The sequence below is a fragment of the Simochromis diagramma genome, unplaced genomic scaffold (assembly GCF_900408965.1).
Source record: "Simochromis diagramma unplaced genomic scaffold, fSimDia1.1 OVJJ01000439.1, whole genome shotgun sequence".
NCBI classification, from domain to species: domain Eukaryota; kingdom Metazoa; phylum Chordata; class Actinopteri; order Cichliformes; family Cichlidae; genus Simochromis; species Simochromis diagramma.
In genome coordinates, this window is record NW_024386899.1 from 191,791 (window position 1) to 210,000 (window position 18,210).

Genomic DNA, 18,210 nt, shown 5'->3' on the forward strand with positions numbered 1-18,210 from the left:
ATTACTGTAACAGCATCTTTACAGGTCTACCTAAAAAATCAGTCAGACAACTACAGCTCATTCAGAACTCTGCTGCTCGAGTCCTCACTAAGACCAAAAAAGTGGACCACATCAGTCCAGCTCTGAGGTCTTTACACTGGCTGCCTGTCCGTCAGAGGATAGACTTTAAAGTTCTGATGCTGGCCTATAAAGCTCTGAATGGTTTAGGACCAAAATACATCAATGACCTCCTGACCCAGTATGAACCATCCAGATCCCTCAGGTCATCTGGATCCGGTCTTTTATCAGTTCCCAGAGTCAGAACCAGACACGGAGAAGCTGCATTCAGCTTTTATGCTCCTTATATCTGGAACAAACTCCCAGAAAGCCTCAGATCAGCTGAAACACTCAGTTTATTTAAATCCAGGTTGAAGACTCACCTGTTCTCAGCTGCATTTGAATAAAGCACCAAATCCACACTTTAAGCTTAAATTTCAAAACTTACATTTAACTACTGATTTTATCTACTGTTCTGATTTTATCTGTTTTGATTTTATATACTGTTTTGTTTGTTTGTTTGTTTGTTTGTTAATTAGTTAGTTAGTTTATTTGCTTGTTTTAATCAATTTTAAATCATGCTTTTTATTTGTTCTTGTTTCTAATGTCTCTGTAAAGCACTTTGAATCACCTTGTTGTTGAATTGTGCTATACAAATAAACTTGCCTTGCCTTGCCTTGCCTTACAGCCCGGGAACACCCCAAACAAACGGCAGTTTGGAGATGCTCTGTCCATTCCTGCTCGTAACACATCGCCTCTGAGGACGAGACGTTCACATGCTCCCTGGTAAATCTCACCCGCTAACAGGTGCCGTGAAGAAGAAATTATTCATTCATGATGTTATAAAGTACATAATTAGTTGAAGTCTGTAGCCAACACACAGTGAACACTCGTTACTCTCTCAGTAACATGAACGACTTGATTGGACCTCTGGAAGAGTTAGTACAGTCCATGCTTATTCACCATGCCTTCACTCCTACAGCAAACCTGCACACACACCATCATGCTGACTACCTTCCTCATCCATGGAGTCGTCTGACATGACATCATCATCAGTGGTTTCCCACGCTGTAGGTGAACAGCACAGTCACAGGCTGATTGGTAAAAATCATTTGAAGCCACAAAGAGGGACGAACAGAAAGGTCCAACGTTCTCGTCTGATCTCAGTATCATCACTTTATCTGCTACATGTTACAACCAGTACCGTGGCTACAGAGGCCAACAAAGAAGAAAATGTGTGCAGGCTATAACGATTAAATGGATTAACTGATGGAGGTTTTCCAACTTAAATGTATGATAAATGAACTCATGGCTGCAGGACCACAGAGGCGTTCATTGGGGAGTGGGCTGCAGGCTCACGCTGTAGCTGCAACTTACCCTCTTCATCTGACACATCGAGTACTTCAGTCATGGTCTCTGGCACATTCAGCTTGTGTTTCTCCGTCACCGTCTGCCAGACCAGAGCAAACACACCACGTTAAAAACACGACAGTAAGTTTATTAGGCAAAGCCAGATAGTACAGTTTGATGCAGAGCAGTTAGCTTTGTTGTCTTAATTCAACCGTGTGGTCATTTTGAGAAAACAGATTTGTACTGATGTAATGGCACGCATCCTTTTTACTGTGTGCTCTCACATATGTGGCATCTCAGCCAGTGTTGTATTATTACGCCAAAGTGATGTGTTATAGCGGACAGATAAAGAAATGCATTGTTTTTATGAAGACTACAAAGTTATGTGAATTTCTAAATGTAAAAGATGTAGGGAGGTGTGTGTCGTGGGTAGCTTTATCCGGTTGTTCAGTCTGACGTCACTAGCCGTGTCTGGGCCTAAACTCCGCTGCAGGTCCATATATCAAACGATCACTATGGCATTACTGAGAGTTGAAAAACTGTCTAAAGTCTTTCATCTTTAATAAAATGATCAGCGTTCTGCTCTACCAGGTGTAACAATTGAGTTTAACATCCAGGCATCCATGAAAACGGAATTTATGACATTTAAGGGAGTTAGAAGTTAGCAGGAAGTTAGCTCGCTAGCTTCTATCTAAATACAATATAGCATGTCCTGACTGCGGGGTTTTGGAAACAAATTAAAACGTACAACTCTGTTATCACTTCCAACATAAATGAAGACAGAAAACTAAACAGAAGTGACGTTTGTAGGGTTACTGAAGTTTGGCTAGCTGGTATATAATGATGTGCTACGTGACCGCTAGCGACACAGCTGTTAGCATAATATAAACAAGCTAACTTTTTTTCCACTGGATAAAAGTTAACGTGAGTGTTCTCGGTGGTCAGGAACAAATGTAATCGCATGGCAGGATGCTGTAAAAGGACCAAACTTCAGCCAGGAGAACAACGGAGATAATCCATCCACAATACGAGGTTAGTCATTCATATAAATGCTGCATGGGCTGGGCTGTAGTTACATCCTAAGGTTTTAAAAACTGAGCTTAAATAAATGATTAGCAGTAATAAAAGCCGAGGGAGGTCAACAGTGATCACTGACTGTTTTAGGAGCTTTTTGAGATCAAATAGAAGAAAATACAAAACATTAAACATGTTAACAACACAAAAGCCTTATTAAACGCAGACTACTTTAGGCCCGGAAGTAGGATTCGTCACGTCATCACTTAACGACCGGATAGGCTCATAAAGGACAGAAGGGTCCTGACCCTGCAGGTCTGTGGAGGTTTCAGGTTTTCTGCATGAATTTCACTCACGCTGCTCTGTTTTCCTCCAGCAGGTCAAAGCCAAACCTGAGAGGTTTATCTCTCTGCCACCTGTCCAAGGTGTATCCGGCCTATTGCAGCTCGGACAGGCTCTAAGAAGTGTGCAGGTGTGTGTGACGTACCGTGGTGGTGGTGATGATCTCTTCAGTCACAACCCTCAGTGTGTCCACCACAGAAATATAACCCAGCCTGCGAGCAATCCCCAGAGCTGTGTTGCCATTCTGCACAGGAAAGCAAACCATTATACGTGTGTGTGCATGTGTGCGCGTGCGTGTTAGTGTGTGTGTGCTTGCGTACCACAGTGGTAGCGTTGGGTTTGGCACCGTACTGCAGCAGCACATTAATGATGTGTGTGTTTCCTTGCTGCGCTGCCTGATGCAGGGGAGTGTATCCGTTCTGAAAGCACAGCAGAGATGAGTCCTGTTTGTTCAGCTCTCATAAAACACTACAGCTGCTTTTCAGTACCTTAGTCTTGGCATTGACACTTGCGCCATTCTGAAGGAGGAAGTTGACCATCTTTGCGTTTCCATAGTGACATGCTACAATCAGCGGTGTGTAGCCCAACTGTGAAGCAAAAACATATCAGTTACATTTCTTTAAGTCATGAATAACAACACCAGAAGCTGTTACTGTTATTAAAGGGAATAAAACCCTTTTTCACACCTTGGTCTGCTGGTCCAGGTTGGCACCGTTTCTGGCCAAAATCTCAGCAACGGCCACTTTGTCCTCCTGAGCTGCCAAATGAAGGGCAGTCAGGCCGCTCTGCAGGAGCAACACACAGACACGCATTAACGCTGTTAGCTTACAATGCGTGATAGTGCCCTCTACCAAACTATCTGCTTTAGCCATTACTCTGCAGGATACAGAAGCAGAGGACAGGAACTGTGCACAGTATTATTCATATTTATAAAATTCCATTTATTGCATGAACCTTTTCTTTTTTACTCTTGACATTTCTAATTGTGGACACATTTTAACAGCAGCAGCTCTAAACAGGGCAAAGATGCATCACATGCTCTGGGTGAGTTTCCACAGTACCTTGGTGGGAACGTTGATTTGAGCTCCTTTGGTTATTAGCAGAGCGGCCATGTCCGCATGACCCTCCTGGGAGGCCAGATGGAGTGGAGTGACCCCCTGCTTGGTCAGGATGTTAGTCTCTGCTCCGTAACGCAGCAGCACTGTGGCGATCTCCATCTGGTTCTTTTTAGCCGCAATATGCAGAGGAGTGTAGCCGTTCTGATTGGTGCAGGACACACGCGAGAGTTGCTGGTCAGCGAATGTTGAATATCATTTTTGCTTTTAATACGACTGTTTATCAGAGAGTTTGGCAGTGAATGTATGCTGATGCTGTCACTCGCTCCTCACATATGAGTCAGTCACACACGCTTTCATTAGTGTGAATGCACAGGCTGTGCTCTATTGTGGCTCAATAACACACAGACTATTCTGCTGCTTCAAATGTAATGGATTCATCAGCAGCTGAAGCAGCAAACACTCTTCCTCCTCCTGAGGGAATTTCAGATATCATTGAGGCTTCAGAGACTTTTTTGAAAGCACTCTTTAAAAAACAGGACAGAGCCGTCAGCTGTGACGTCCCTCTGGCTCTAGCTTGTAACTAGCTGGCTAAGAACAATCCTATTATATACTACATCTGTGCTCTGTTGAATCACCTTTGCCATTGTGTGTGGTGACGCTCCTTTGTCCAAGAGCAGGAGCGCCACATTCTGGTTATCATAATGTGCTGCAACGTGGAGCGAGGTGAGGCCATTCTGTAAGGTATGGAAGGATTAGACAGAAGCTTTAGAAGGTGAGATGAGTTAAAGTAATATTAGACAGCATCACCTGCTAGGCTCTTATTATGAACACAAAAATGTGCATGAAGGAGCAAAAACAAGATCCTTGATGTGAACAGGCACCTGTTAGCTTTTTGAGTCAGGGTTGGTCTAAATGAAGGGACAGCTGATGTTATTTTTAAAACCGTACCAGCATTCCTGCAGTAAACTTTTAGTTAACAGGAAATTCAATAAAATAATCACATCTCATTGTTTTACAATACATGCTATGAATTTTAAGGATAGCAAGTTTCTGTTTGGATCCATACCTTCCCAGCAGAGTCAGGAGGGGCGCGACGCTGTAGCAGAAGTTTGGCTACATCCAGGCTTCCATACTTTGCGGCCACATGCAGCGGAGTAAAACCTTTCTGTATTAGGAGACAACCCAAAAAGTGACACTAAGAACTCTGTTATAAGACACCAAGTGCAGGAACTCAGTATTCAGAAATCACAGGTTAGGCTTTAATTACAAACTTTGCACAGAAAGTAAGGACATTTGTGTTTGGTGGAGGATTTCTTTGTTGCTACAGTGTTAGCAACACATCTTACTTTTATTTTCCCCTAAAATTGTGCCACATTCATAAACAGAGTGCATTTGTGGGTTGAGCAGCAGAGTTGAGCTTGTGTGTTGAGCAGCAGAGTTGAGTTTGTGGGTTGAGCAACAGAGTTGAGTTTGTATGTTGAGCAGCAGAGTTGAGTTTGTGGGTTGAGCAGCAGAGTTGAGTTTGTGGGTTGAGCAACAGAGTTTAGTTTGTGTGTTGAGCAGCAGAGTTGAGTTTGTGTGTTGAGCAGCAGAGTTGAGTTTGTGTGTTGAGCAGCAGAGTTGAGTTTGTGTGTTGAGCAACAGAGTTGAGTTTGTGTGTTGAGCAGCAGAGTTGAGTTTGTGGGTTGCACGAATTAAAACCTTGCCAGATGTAAAGTATTACTGTAAATATTGTTAGAACATATTAAGTATTGTGAGTCAACAGAAATGTTGTTACTTTTTGTATTATTTCTTTTTTATTTACTTTGTCATACTACTACTACTATTGTCGTAGTATTATTTAAGCTTTGTATTTAAGTACAGTATAAAATATAAGAGGAAAAGACCTTCAGTTACTGCCAAAATCTGTGTAATGCTATAAACAGTTCATAGTAGCAAGCTGATGCAACTGCAGGTAACCCACAGGGAACGTCCATTTTATTTAAAGGCCAGCAGAGGGGGCACTTTAGCTGTAAGGACACACTGAACCAGCTTGTTTATGATGCAGGCCTGTTCATGGAGAGAACAGCCTTTTGTCTCTTAAAGGCAGAAATCAATTTAATAGGTACACAAAAAATTAAACTTGTTTACTTACATTGCATTGTGGAAAATACTGATATTATGAGAAAATATGGACAATTATGCACAATTTGATGTTTATAAGGATGGTGCTATAATTGCGTTACACTGTAACAGCGACAGCCACACCCCTCACTCCCCAGAGAGAAGTCTAGGAGAGAGCAAAAGCACTGAGGCCTGACAAATGCAGCCTCACACAATGCTTTGTCTCTTCTCATTATATGAATAGATTAAGAGGTTGGTCTGTCTGGGATGGGGTACAAAGTAAAGATCCTGACTGCACAGCCTGTTAAACAGTCATGGCGATAAATCACTCAGCTGTGTTCAGACTTCATGAACAATTCAGAGGGACGTAGCAGCTTTACTGCCTCATCAATCATTGATCAGAAGAATCCCACAGACAGACCAGGAGATGCAGTATTATAGTAACCTCTCAATCCCAGCCTTCAGCAGAGGACTACATGGGGTCAAGACATAAGAGTCAACGTTCAGAAATGTAGGCCGGTCATGTTTACAGGCTACACACTGATGTGTGCATATACCTGCTGATTTTTAAAGGCTAGATGCAATGGTTTGAAACATTAATGTCAGCTAACATATGTGGTGTGGAGACAAAGACAATTATGAACCAAGGAGGCAAATTGTCACGACTTGGTGCCAAACTAAATCTCTTTTGATTCAGCTCTTTATTATAAGTGCAATAAAAAAGCTGTATTTGTTTGTCTGATTGTTTCATTGTTTTGTTCTTGGTGATTTTTCAGTGATATATTCGTCTACATTATTTAATTTATTCTTTTTGTTGACTTTCGAGAGCCTGAGTTGATATTTTAAAACGCTGCATTTGATTTATTACATTATATAGCTGTCACATACACAGCTCCTTCCAGTAGACTCACGACACACACAGCTCATGGTTCTCTGTATTTCTATATATGAATGAGTGATTCACAGTGAATGCATCGACAGGCGTCACACAAACAGCTTACAGAAGGAACAAAGTGAACTTCAGGTGATTTCTGCGGGACAGGAACCCTGAATGTTTTCATGTTTTCACTTTTTGCAGCTGCCATGTTGAAAATAAGAAATTAGAGCTTTACATGAACTGAAACATGTTCGTTCCACTGCTCCGTGCACTAAATCACACCATGAAGATCCAAAGTCTTCTCCCACACTCACCTTGGTGGCTAGTGAGTGTGAAGCCCCTGCCTCTAGCAGCACCGAGGCAGTCTCCACCTGCCCCTCCCTGGCAGAAATGTGGAGGGGGGTGTAGCCATTGGTTGTGGCAGCATCAGGATGGGCCATGTGCTGCAACAGCAGCTGCACAATCTCAGTTTTCCCCAGGCGGGATGCAATGTGAAGGGGCGTCTGCTCCTCCTAAACAGGACACGCAGCAGAAAAAGAGCTCAGTGACCATCAGAATGAAAACGTTAAAGATTCTTTATCACGTGTGCAAATGTGATTGCAGCAGTCTTACACGTGCCCGAGCATCTACCATTGCTCCATTCCTCAGGAGACATCTGACAACCTCCACCTGACCTGCCCGGGCTGCCATGTGTAAGGCCGTTTCTCCACGCTGTGCAAACGACAACATATGGCTCAGACGAGTCAGCGCACATTCTGAAAACCTCAACCTGTGTTCATTTCAGTTAACAAATGGCTGCAGTTTGTGTCACTTTTGCTGCCCCGTTTCACATCACTCACAATATTGCTGACGTCAGCCGAGGCTCCGTTCTGCAGCAGGAGCAGGACGATGTTCAGGTGACCCATGAAGGCTGCTACGTGGATGGGCGTCAGACCCGACTGAACACGGGAGAAAGCACAACAGAGACGATCGGACAGAAGGAAACGCACATCAGATGAATCAGTGAATAATATAGTGCGTTACGTCTGTGGGGTATGCAGCCATTAAAAGCTATAACTGCAGGTGGTCATAATGGACAATAGAAGAAGAAGAAAACTGATACAATAAAACCTTTAATTCTGGTCTTTATGACTAATTTACCATCAATATTTTTCAATTAGAAATCAGCTTATTGCTCTATTTGTAATTATGTCCAGCAGTACTGTCTATAGCAGGGGACCTGCAGGTTTTAGATCTCACCGTGGGTCAACAGTCCTGAATCACATGATGAGGTCGTTACCAGCCTCTGGAGAACTTCAACACATGTTGAGGAGGTCATGTAAATCAGCTGGACACGTCTAAACCTGCAGCTCCCCCACCCTGGTCTATAGAGATGTTAATATGTGACATTGTTCAATAACAATAAGCCTCCTTTAATTCTATTGACTACACCAAGAGGATCTACTCGGCCTGATGTTATTACATTACCATGAGTACTACTGAGTGGGTTTATCACTTTATGACTCCAGTTATACCCGTGGGATAGAAGAACAGTCTGCTGCTGTTAGCATGATGTAACTTTAGATTGCTACCTTTGCTACATGTAACCAAATTCAAGTATCATGTATGCAATGTATCAGATTTGTTTCAATAGTAATATTTTAAACGTATAGAGAGCAATAATAAAGGCATTTCTGCAGTCGGATTACTCCGATGTGTACCTCTGTAATGGCCTGGATGGAAGCTCCATATTTAACCAGCAGCTCCATCACCTTCACGCGGTTCTTCTTACAGGCGATGTGCAGCGGCGTGAAGCCATTCTGTGGAGCGAACACAGTGAACCTCAGAGGAATTCCAGGTGCATGTAGACAGATTATGATCCTTTTTCCATTCATGGATCCATGTTGTCTTCGTGACCTACCAGTGCCCTGGCGTTAGGGTTGGCCCGTTTGTCCAGCAGCAGTTTGGTGACTCTGTAGTGACCGCAGTGAGCCGCCACATGCAGCGCTGTCAGGTAGTCCAACGTGACGTCATCAACAGGAGCCTTGTGCTGTAGAAGGTGTTTGACGCATTCAATGTGGTCACCTTGTGCTGCCATGTGCAGAGGGGACAGCCCGTTCTGTGGGAGGGGACAGTTGGTTCAGCAGAGGAGAGCTGCAGGTGAAATGCATTAATGGTAATGTTTGCTGAAAGTGTAAATAAACAGCTGCAGCGTTTCTTTTTATCTCTGATTGATACAAAATAAACCCTCAAACTCATCATTTTATATGCAGAAAGTTCCAAAACCCTACAACTCGTGGGCTTGTTTATCCTTTGACCTCTCCTTCCTCCCACCTCACAGAAAAAGCTCCTGCTGGTCACCAGCAGACATCACGAGCCCTTAGCTCCACAGTGACACGTTACACAGGACACAACCATGACTTTAGATGGTGAATGCGAGACCTTGGTCCTGGCCAGTAAAGGTGCTCCTCTCTCCAGCAGCAGCTCTACAGCCGTGTCGTGTCCGCTCCGAGCAGCACAGTGAAGCGGAGTCAGGCCGTCCTACGAAACCAAGACAGTAAATGTGTATCGACTCTGGATGCTGCAGGACAACGATGGCTTAACTTTTCATAACAGGACATAACAGAAACAGTCCTGATCAATTCATCCTGATGTTTATTTCAAAAACAAAAACATACCAGATATTAGAACATTCAAACTAAGGATCTATTCATTTTAAATTTTGAGTCATGTATGAACACAGGCTACAAGGATGCAAGAAACACAGACAAAAACAAGTCAAGCAGATGTTTTTCTTTAAGGACACACGGGGTGACTGATGGGCAACAACAACAGTAACAGATTCGTTTCAGTGCTCATCATATATATCATCAAATCATTTAGATAACACAGAGATATCTCTGCATGTGAGGGACGATGTCAGGATCCATTATCCCTGAGCTATTAATGTAATATCATTACATTAATGTACAACAAGTCAAAAACTGAAGTGGACTAACACAGTGGTAACATTTTCTCTGAAAAATGGCATCACATTACTAAAATAAAGTCCTCAGTTCCATCATTTTATTGGTTTGAATATCTGTACTGGAGTAAATACACAATTTAAAGCATTAAGAATATCATAAAACTTTCATTTGCACTTTACAGAGCAGCAGTTTATTAAATAACAGATCATCAAGTGATGAGTGACGGACCTACAGGTAGAATGAACTAAAAACAACCCCCCATCATATCTGTTGTTAGCAATGCACGTGACCATTAGTTACTACTGTGGATGTAACAGTTGCACCACCGTGGGAGTGGGCGAGTGTGGTTTAAAGATAACTAGCTCCAAAGCTCAGGTTACATTAGATGTGTGCGTTTGAGCTACTCACCCTCGTTTTAGCATCAATCTGAGAGCCACGGTCTAACAACAGGCGAACCATGTTTGTGTTGCCACGCTTAGAGGCCACATGCAGTGGAGTGATCCCATTCTGCAGACAGAGACGCACAAAAACAACAACTCGTTAAACACGTTAGTCCAGAATCCAAATGTTGGTATATGTATGTGTGAGCAACCACGCTGCTTTGGTGATTAAAACAGGAAATGTGACCGTGTTTTGTGGAAGGCGTCGTTTAACAGGCGTTTGTTGCCTGACAGTGAGGTTGTTGTGGTACCCAGTGCAGTCGTAGCTTTTATAGGCTCGTGTCAGGATCCAGGACGACTGACTTTGGTTTGTAAGACTACAATAGCAGGCACATTGATTAAAAAGAGCAAAACTCTGTGTTTTGGTCAGTTATATAGTAGGGGTGCAACGATACTCGTATCGGTATTGAGCCGTTCGATACAGTGCTTTCGGTTCGGTACGCATATATATCGAACAATACAACATTTTTAATTTATTTCATCAACTTTCCTTCTGACGATGCTGTCTGTGTTGAGCGCTCAGTGGATCTGCGCTCGACAGTGCAGCCTAGGCGGAGTAGTCGAATGCAGATCCACTGAGCGCAGGGCAAGCTAGCAGACAGAAGCTAAGCTCTCCTTGCAACATGGCAAATTGAACCTCCCCCACCCTCATTCAGATCTGGCGTTTGGAACTATTTTGGTTTTCATGTGATGTATGACCCTGAAGGTAAGTGCGTCATGGACTAAAGTAAAACAGTATGTTGGATGTGCCACACAATGCTCAATTACATGGGTGGGAACTAGTGCGTTAGCGCAGTTAGCTCGTTAACGTGTTGACGCCGTCCAGCCCCAAGCACGGGGCGATCCGCGGTAGCTCGTTAATGGAGATTTGCCGTGTTGTGGCGTTAACGTCATTTCAGATTAACGCTGACAGCACTAGTGGGAACACAACGAATATGACTGCACATTTACGCCGACATCATCCTAGTGCAAAGACAAGTGGAAGCAGACAAAAACAACAAGCAGGCATGCTACAAACTTTACCCGAGTCATTTAGACAGCCGTTAGCACATGATTCTCCTTATGGGGAACTGGTATGTTTAATATGCTGCTGAGAATATAGCCCAGAAGAAGCGTATAGTATAGCTTTTATTTTGAAAGAGCCATTTCTCTGTAATAAACTCTCTTTTCCAAAGATGAGTGATTTCTCCATCAGATAGATTTATTTATTTTTTATTACTTTGTTGTTTCAGCAACATTAAATTTAAAAACTGTAGTTTTGAGTTAAAATATATATTTATAATTTTAATAAATGATAAATTAAAAAGGCATGAACATTTTTTTTGTATCGAAAAAATATCAAACTGTGACACCGAAGTATCGAACCGAACCGTGAATGTTGTGTATCGTTGCACCCCTAATATATGTATATATGTGGATACAGAACCAACACAACGCTGAGGTCAGTCAGTCGTGGTCCTCATCACTGACTGAACTCTGTTCTGGTTGTAGACCCACTGACATGTTTTCATCCTGTCCACTAAAGCTTGTCTCCAGCTTACACTCATACAGGTCAGACCCAAATAAGTTATTAGGCTTGTTTCGTACCCTCGCTGTGAAGTCAACCGCTGCCCCTCGGTTCAGCAGGAGCGTGGCCACATTCACGTTCCCATAGTGGGCAGCAATGTGCAGGGGGGTGAATCCACTCTGCAGGACAGAAAGATGCAGACACACACACAGCAGGACAGAGCACACACATTAGCTTCACCGTCACGTCAACTTTGACCTTTAGTCTTCCCAGCATGCAAAAGTTGCATCAAGAGTAAAAGAAGTAAATTAAAATCAAGGACGATGAAAATCTGACTTAAAAATAATCATGTATATTCACTGGTACTAATATGAAAGTCAGAGCATCTACACACAACCCCAAACACACAGCACGTCCATGCAAACTGTGCAAAGAGACCAACAAATGCTTTTAACACGAGTGAAATGAAAAAAGATCAAAGAAATCAGCACAGAGCAGACGCAGACTGTCATCCAGACGGACACAGACAACACTGTCAGTAAACCACACAGGTCCCCATCCACACCAAAGTGCACTATGTTAACTGTTGTTAGCAAAAAGGGTTTCAGAGTAGGTTGGAGGAGTTCTTGCCTTACCTTTCCATTCTGTTAGTGTTGGTCCGATTTAATGTGAAAAAGGTGTTTACAGAAGCGTGAAGAATACAGTGACTAACGAGATGGTTCAAAAGTTTACAGTCAGAAGCTTAGCTGCAAATTAAGGAAGCATGGATGCAACATGCTCGTCTGTGCTAACATATTAGCTTTATACAGTTATGTTATGAGCTTCACAAGCTTCCCATGCCGTTGCTGAGCTGCACTGTTTACAGATTAGTTTGCTTCTTTAAAGAAACGCATGCACTCTAAAAGAAATGTTATAGAAGCTGCAAAGTGTGGAAGACCATGGGTGGAAGAAACACAGTGCATGTTTGCCTTTGAGTGCTCATCGTGCGTCCAATAGGAGGAATAACAGTTAAATGGGATTATTGTTTTTTATTTGTTTGTTTGTTCCTCCTTCTGCAAGCTGCATTTTTAAAGCCCAACGTGACATTTATCATAACATCACTGTCTGAATCTTTCTCGGGTTTCTGATGTGACACAGTTTGTTCTTGTGATCATGTTGATACATCGTCCGCCCATTTCAACATGAAAAGTTACTGATGTTGAATCGTCTGTTTCAACCTTCACTCGTATGTCCCAGATGTTAAAGACATGAAAAGATGTCAGCGTTGTTCGTCTTCACTGGCCTTCCATACTTAAGCAGCGATGTATTATAGCATGTCTTACTTCTTGTAGTGTAGTGTGTTATCTTATATGGACGGGCATTGTAATATTATCAGTTTGTAAACAATACTTTAAGCTGCTGCTCAGAGTGCATTTCTAAACCATGCAACACAAAAAGAGGCAGAATTACAGACTAAGAGACGGTGCACATCACACACATTCATAATCGAAGCTTACAGAAAGTAACCACAGTCATTACAAAACAACAGTTCAGTTTTTATAGTCAGTCTGAATGTATTAGGGCCACACGGGGAAGGAAAACCAAAGGGTGATCCTGAGCTGGTGATCAAAGAAATCAAACAGACTCGGGTGAAAAATCAAACTAAAACCTCAGAGATAAGCAGCAGTGGTTGGCCATTCCTCTCAGCCATGCACGGTGGCCTCTTATTATTAATATCAAATCAACTGAAACACACAGAATGGACCAAATGATATCATGTACACCAGCAAGTGCTGTGGAAGTGAGAGAAATAAAGGCAGTGATAACAAAGGAAATGACAAAAGGATGGGACTGTGTGAGCCTGTGGAGAGATAAGGAGTGTGTGTATACCTCAGTAGTCCTATTGACCATCATCTGTAGCAGGATGGGGGAGGGAAAGATCAGTTCAGTTAGGCTGCGTCACAGACATTAGCTCAGCTGTGCAGCCTACAGAGGACGTGGCTGGAGCTGCTCAGTCCTGTCAGAACTGACAGCGCTGTCGTTTGTGTCGTGGCTCACTGTAGCGTCAAATAGCTAAATGATCCGTTTCTTCTTTGACTACTTCTTTAATAAAGCACAGATTCTGTGAACCACCTGGAATTAAGACGATGTTTTCATAGTTTAAAGACTTTAATGACTGAGGAAAGGGTTGGGAGACAGGAAAGGCACCGTGCTGCCCCCTGTCGGGTCGCCCAGTCCGACCCCGGACAAAGTTTCGGAAAGCGTTCTGGGTCAGTAAGTCAATCCTCAGCCTGTTGTTGCCTCTGAACTAACAGGTTTGCTTTCAGCTTGTATTATATTACAACATTACTCTCATCACTAGCATTGGGCTAGCCTAGCATTAGCATTTTTGCTAACTTTTCTGACGTGCTTCCTGAAGTAAAGGGAAGTGACTCCCTACTGTTTCCTGTGGTGGTAGCTTAGCATTGGGCTAGCTTAGCATTAGCATTTTTTACACCTAACCCCATTACAATGTTATATATATAAGACATATACAGGGAGTGCAGAATTATTAGGCAAGTTGTATTTTTGAGGAATAATTTTATTATTGAACAACAACCATGTTCTCAATGAACCCAAAAAACTCATTAATATCAAAGCTGAATGTTTTTGGAAGTAGTTTTTAGTTTGTTTTTAGTTTTAGCTATTTTAGGGGGATATCTGTGTGTGCAGGTGACTATTACTGTGCATAATTATTAGGCAACTTAACAAAAAACAAATATATACCCATTTCAATCATTTATTTTTACCAGTGACACCAATATAACATCTCCACATTCACAAATATACATTTCTGACATACAAAAACAAAACAAAAACAAATCAGTGACCAATATAGCCACCTTTCTTTGCAAGGACACTCAAAAGCCTGCCATCCATGGATTCTGTCAGTGTTTTGATCTCTTCACCATCAACATTGCGTGCAGCAGCAACCACAGCCTCCCAGACACTGTTCAGAGAGGTGTACTGTTTTCCCTCCTTGTAAATCTCACATTTGATGATGGACCACAGGTTCTCAATGGGGTTCAGATCAGGTGAACAAGGAGGCCATGTCATTAGTTCTTCTTCTTTTATACCCTTTCTTGCCAGCCACGCTGTGGAGTACTTGGACGTGTGTGATGGAGCATTGTCCTGCATGAAAATCATGTTTTTCTTGAAGGATGCAGACTTCTTCCTGTACCACTGCTTGAAGAAGGTGTCTTCCAGAAACTGGCAGTAGGACTGGGAGTTGAGCTTGACTCCATCCTCAACCCGAAAAGGCCCCACAAGCTCATCTTTGATGATACCAGCCCAAACCAGTACTCCACCTCCACCTTGCTGGCGTCTGAGTCGGACTGGAGCTCTCTGCCCTTTACCAATCCAGCCACGGGCCCATCCATCTGGCCCATCAAGACTCACTCTCATTTCATCAGTCCATAAAACCTTAGAAAAACGAGTCTTGAGATATTTCTTGGCCCAGTCTTGACGTTTCAGCTTGTGTGTCTTGTTCAGTGGTGGTCGTCTTTCAGCCTTTCTTACCTTGGCCATGTCTCTGAGTATTGCACACCTTGTGCTTTTGGGCACTCCAGTGATGTTGCAGCTCTGAAATATGGCCAAACTGGTGGCAAGTGGCATCTTGGCAGCTGCACGCTTGACTTTTCTCAGTTCATGGGCAGTTATTTTGCGCCTTGGTTTTTCCACACGCTTCTTGCGACCCTGTTGACTATTTTGAATGAAACGCTTGATTGTTCGATGATCACGCTTCAGAAGCTTTGCAATTTTGAGACTGCTGCATCCCTCTGCAAGATATCTCACTATTTTTGACTTTTCTGAGCCTGTCAAGTCCTTCTTTTGACCCATTTTACCAAAGGAAAGGACGTTGCCTAATAATTATGCACACCTGATATAGGGTGTTGATGTCATTAGACCACACCCCTTCTCATTACAGAGATGCACATCACCTAATATGCTTAATTGGTAGTAGGCTTTCGAGCCTATACAGCTTGGAGTAAGACAACATGCATGAAGAGGATGATGTGGACAAAATACTCATTTGCCTAATAATTCTGCACTCCCTGTAATATTCTATATAAGATCACATTGTTGTATTGCTGCCCAGATCATACAGTTGTGCTGAGATCACAGTAAAACGCGTTACTGTATAAACATAATGCACCGCTTTCTGTTATTGAGGACACTTCACTTCGTTTTCATAGCATATTTAATAATAACGACATACATGATCATCGTGTTGTGCTTTTCAGTATCCGAGTAACTGTAACTACTCGAGCTACTCTCCTCTTTATGACTCATGTCCAACATGGCTGCATCCCAGCAGCAGAAGCACAGTTTAGTAGATGTGTGCGTGGAGCCTAAATAGACTCTATAGTGTTGTTACATAAGAAAATCACTGATGTTTCGCTGATATATGGAAAGATCATTTTCACTCCAGCCACGTCACTTCAAGCTGCCAGCTGGCATCAGAGGAACAGTCGTAACTATGAACTCGAGATCCAGCCACAACAGTGATTCCCATCAATATTAAATGGACACTTTAACCCTTCCAATCTCTCGCTGATGGTCAGACCACAGCCTTAGAAACAAGCCCCACCGTGTGCATGCAATCTTAGATATGACCACCGTACAACCTGCAGACAGTGGCACACTCCATGCATGGACAGTGCTACGCTTAGACACCGGTGCAGCGAGGAGGAGGGTGACGAGAGGAAGAGTGCGAGAGGCGGTATTTAAACAGAGAGAGGGGAAAAAGGGAGAGAGCCAGTTAGTGACGTGTGAAGCACAGAGACACTGAATGAGACAGAGGACAGAGAGACACACTGATGCAAACACAAACATCTGATGCATATTTATGCAGCTTCGCTGCAAATATCACGACAAAGACGCTGTCTGTCAATGGTGGAGTAGATATCTGTGCTAAAGGGATCAGTGTGATAATGTGCAGATATTGTTTCTCCGTGCTTTCCTGACCTTTGAATCTAGGTGAAGACGGCTCTGTTACACGACTCAGAGTCACTGAGGACACAATCTGGTCACTAACGTCTTGGTGGTCAAAAACATTTCCCACCTTCGACCTTGATCTGATCCACTGGTAGTATTAACTTTAATAATCACTGTTTAACTTCAGCGTGTTCCTGTTTACACACCAGGCCTCGTACTGGAGGTGAGCACCATCGCACTAACAAGCAGAAACATTTCACTGTTATGGGAAGAATTATCATTGCTGTTGGGAACAAGAAGCACGCTGTGGGTCATCATCAGGACCCCAGGCAGGTCGGAGCATCACTGCTGTGGGTTCAAGCCTCACTTCAGTTATTCTTTGCCCGTCTATCCCACACAGCACATATCTGCATTATTCCACTCGCCTTGATGAATCTGCCACATTCCCACCTACTCATCTATTTGGGACTATGACAGAAGAAACAGGCCCCTGTGATTATACGGGGAGGATATAATGAGGCGTCTCAGCAGGATAACTGAAGAACAGGTTCAGACCTCGTGTTGGAAAGCTAGAACCACTGTTACACTGTCACCTTCATGGAGCTACGAATAACCACAGATCTGCACAAACACAGATCACCACACTCACTGGACTTCTGCACATGCCAACACTTAACCTAAATACTGCATGGCCATACCTTCGACTGGACGTCGGCGTTGTGGTCGTTCTGGAGGAGCAGGGCTGCTGATTTGGTGTCGTCTTTACGAGCTGCGATGTGCAAGGCAGGCAGGCGCACCTTGCCTTTGGTATCATTTTCTAATAAGACAGACACAACCTGGTTGTGGCCCTGCTGGAGCGCGATGGCCAAAGGGGTGAAGCCATCCTAGAAGAAGGCAGACGGGCGACTGGTTACATCTCATTTAAAATTAAAGTTTAAAATACACTGCTCAAGACAATTAAAGGCATTTAAACTTCAGTCTGTCCAGTTAGGAAGCAGAAGTGATTATGAGCCTGTTTCACCTGCTCCGGTGTAAATGACAAGTCAGTCCTACAAAAGGGAGGGTTGTGCAGGTGGTGACCATTTAGCTAATGTCCTCATCCAGGCACAGCAACACTGACATGGGTGAAGCACGATAACATTTGCTGTCACCACACTCGCTCGTGTTAGTGTGAACCTGGTCTCATCTTTGAAGACGATGGGACACCAGCAGCCCACCTGCCAGTTCTTGTGTTTTCAGGTAAAATTCGCACACAGTGTTTTAAACTAGCTGGATGCAGTGATGCGATGTGCTGATGTGCTGATGTGCTGATAAAGAGTTGTGATTCTCATAAAGCAAACAAAGAATCTGTTGCTGTTACGGCCCATGGCCGTAGCAAATCTGTATTAGCTGCTGTGCTGTGTCTCTTTCCTGTGTTTTAAGAATCTCTGCAGGTCCTTCCTCTAATGAAGAGCAGTGAGCTGCTGATTGGACCGTGGGGCACGTGACTGGGTTCAAAAAGCCGCTCTGACAGCTGCTGGGAGAGAGACTCAGACCTGGCTTCCAAATTCTTTGTGTTATTTGTGTCTGTGTAAGCGTG

The 18,210-nt window shown here is 43.3% G+C and overlaps 1 protein-coding gene across 2 annotated transcripts in view; it reads right to left on the bottom strand.

Moving 5' to 3' along the window:
- The window catches only part of ank2b (ankyrin 2b, neuronal), a 120,303-nt gene that overhangs the window by 48,662 nt on the left and 53,431 nt on the right, over nt 1-18,210 (bottom strand). The window contains exons 6-25 of one of the 2 annotated variants that reach the window (XM_040034603.1): nt 17,330-17,515; nt 13,545-13,568; nt 12,311-12,319; nt 11,756-11,854; nt 10,137-10,235; nt 9,202-9,300; nt 8,681-8,878; nt 8,481-8,579; nt 7,620-7,718; nt 7,393-7,491; nt 7,095-7,292; nt 4,867-4,965; nt 4,436-4,534; nt 3,804-4,001; nt 3,429-3,527; nt 3,231-3,329; nt 3,063-3,161; nt 2,888-2,986; nt 1,414-1,486; nt 1,051-1,104 (exon numbers count right to left, since the gene is read on the bottom strand). In XM_040034603.1, the coding sequence (XP_039890537.1) occupies nt 1,051-1,104; nt 1,414-1,486; nt 2,888-2,986; nt 3,063-3,161; nt 3,231-3,329; nt 3,429-3,527; nt 3,804-4,001; nt 4,436-4,534; nt 4,867-4,965; nt 7,095-7,292; nt 7,393-7,491; nt 7,620-7,718; nt 8,481-8,579; nt 8,681-8,878; nt 9,202-9,300; nt 10,137-10,235; nt 11,756-11,854; nt 12,311-12,319; nt 13,545-13,568; nt 17,330-17,515 (2,128 nt within the window). The remainder of the gene's footprint in view (nt 1-1,050; nt 1,105-1,413; nt 1,487-2,887; nt 2,987-3,062; nt 3,162-3,230; nt 3,330-3,428; nt 3,528-3,803; nt 4,002-4,435; nt 4,535-4,866; nt 4,966-7,094; nt 7,293-7,392; nt 7,492-7,619; nt 7,719-8,480; nt 8,580-8,680; nt 8,879-9,201; nt 9,301-10,136; nt 10,236-11,755; nt 11,855-12,310; nt 12,320-13,544; nt 13,569-17,329; nt 17,516-18,210) is intronic. The other variant, XM_040034604.1, reaches the window with a different exon arrangement.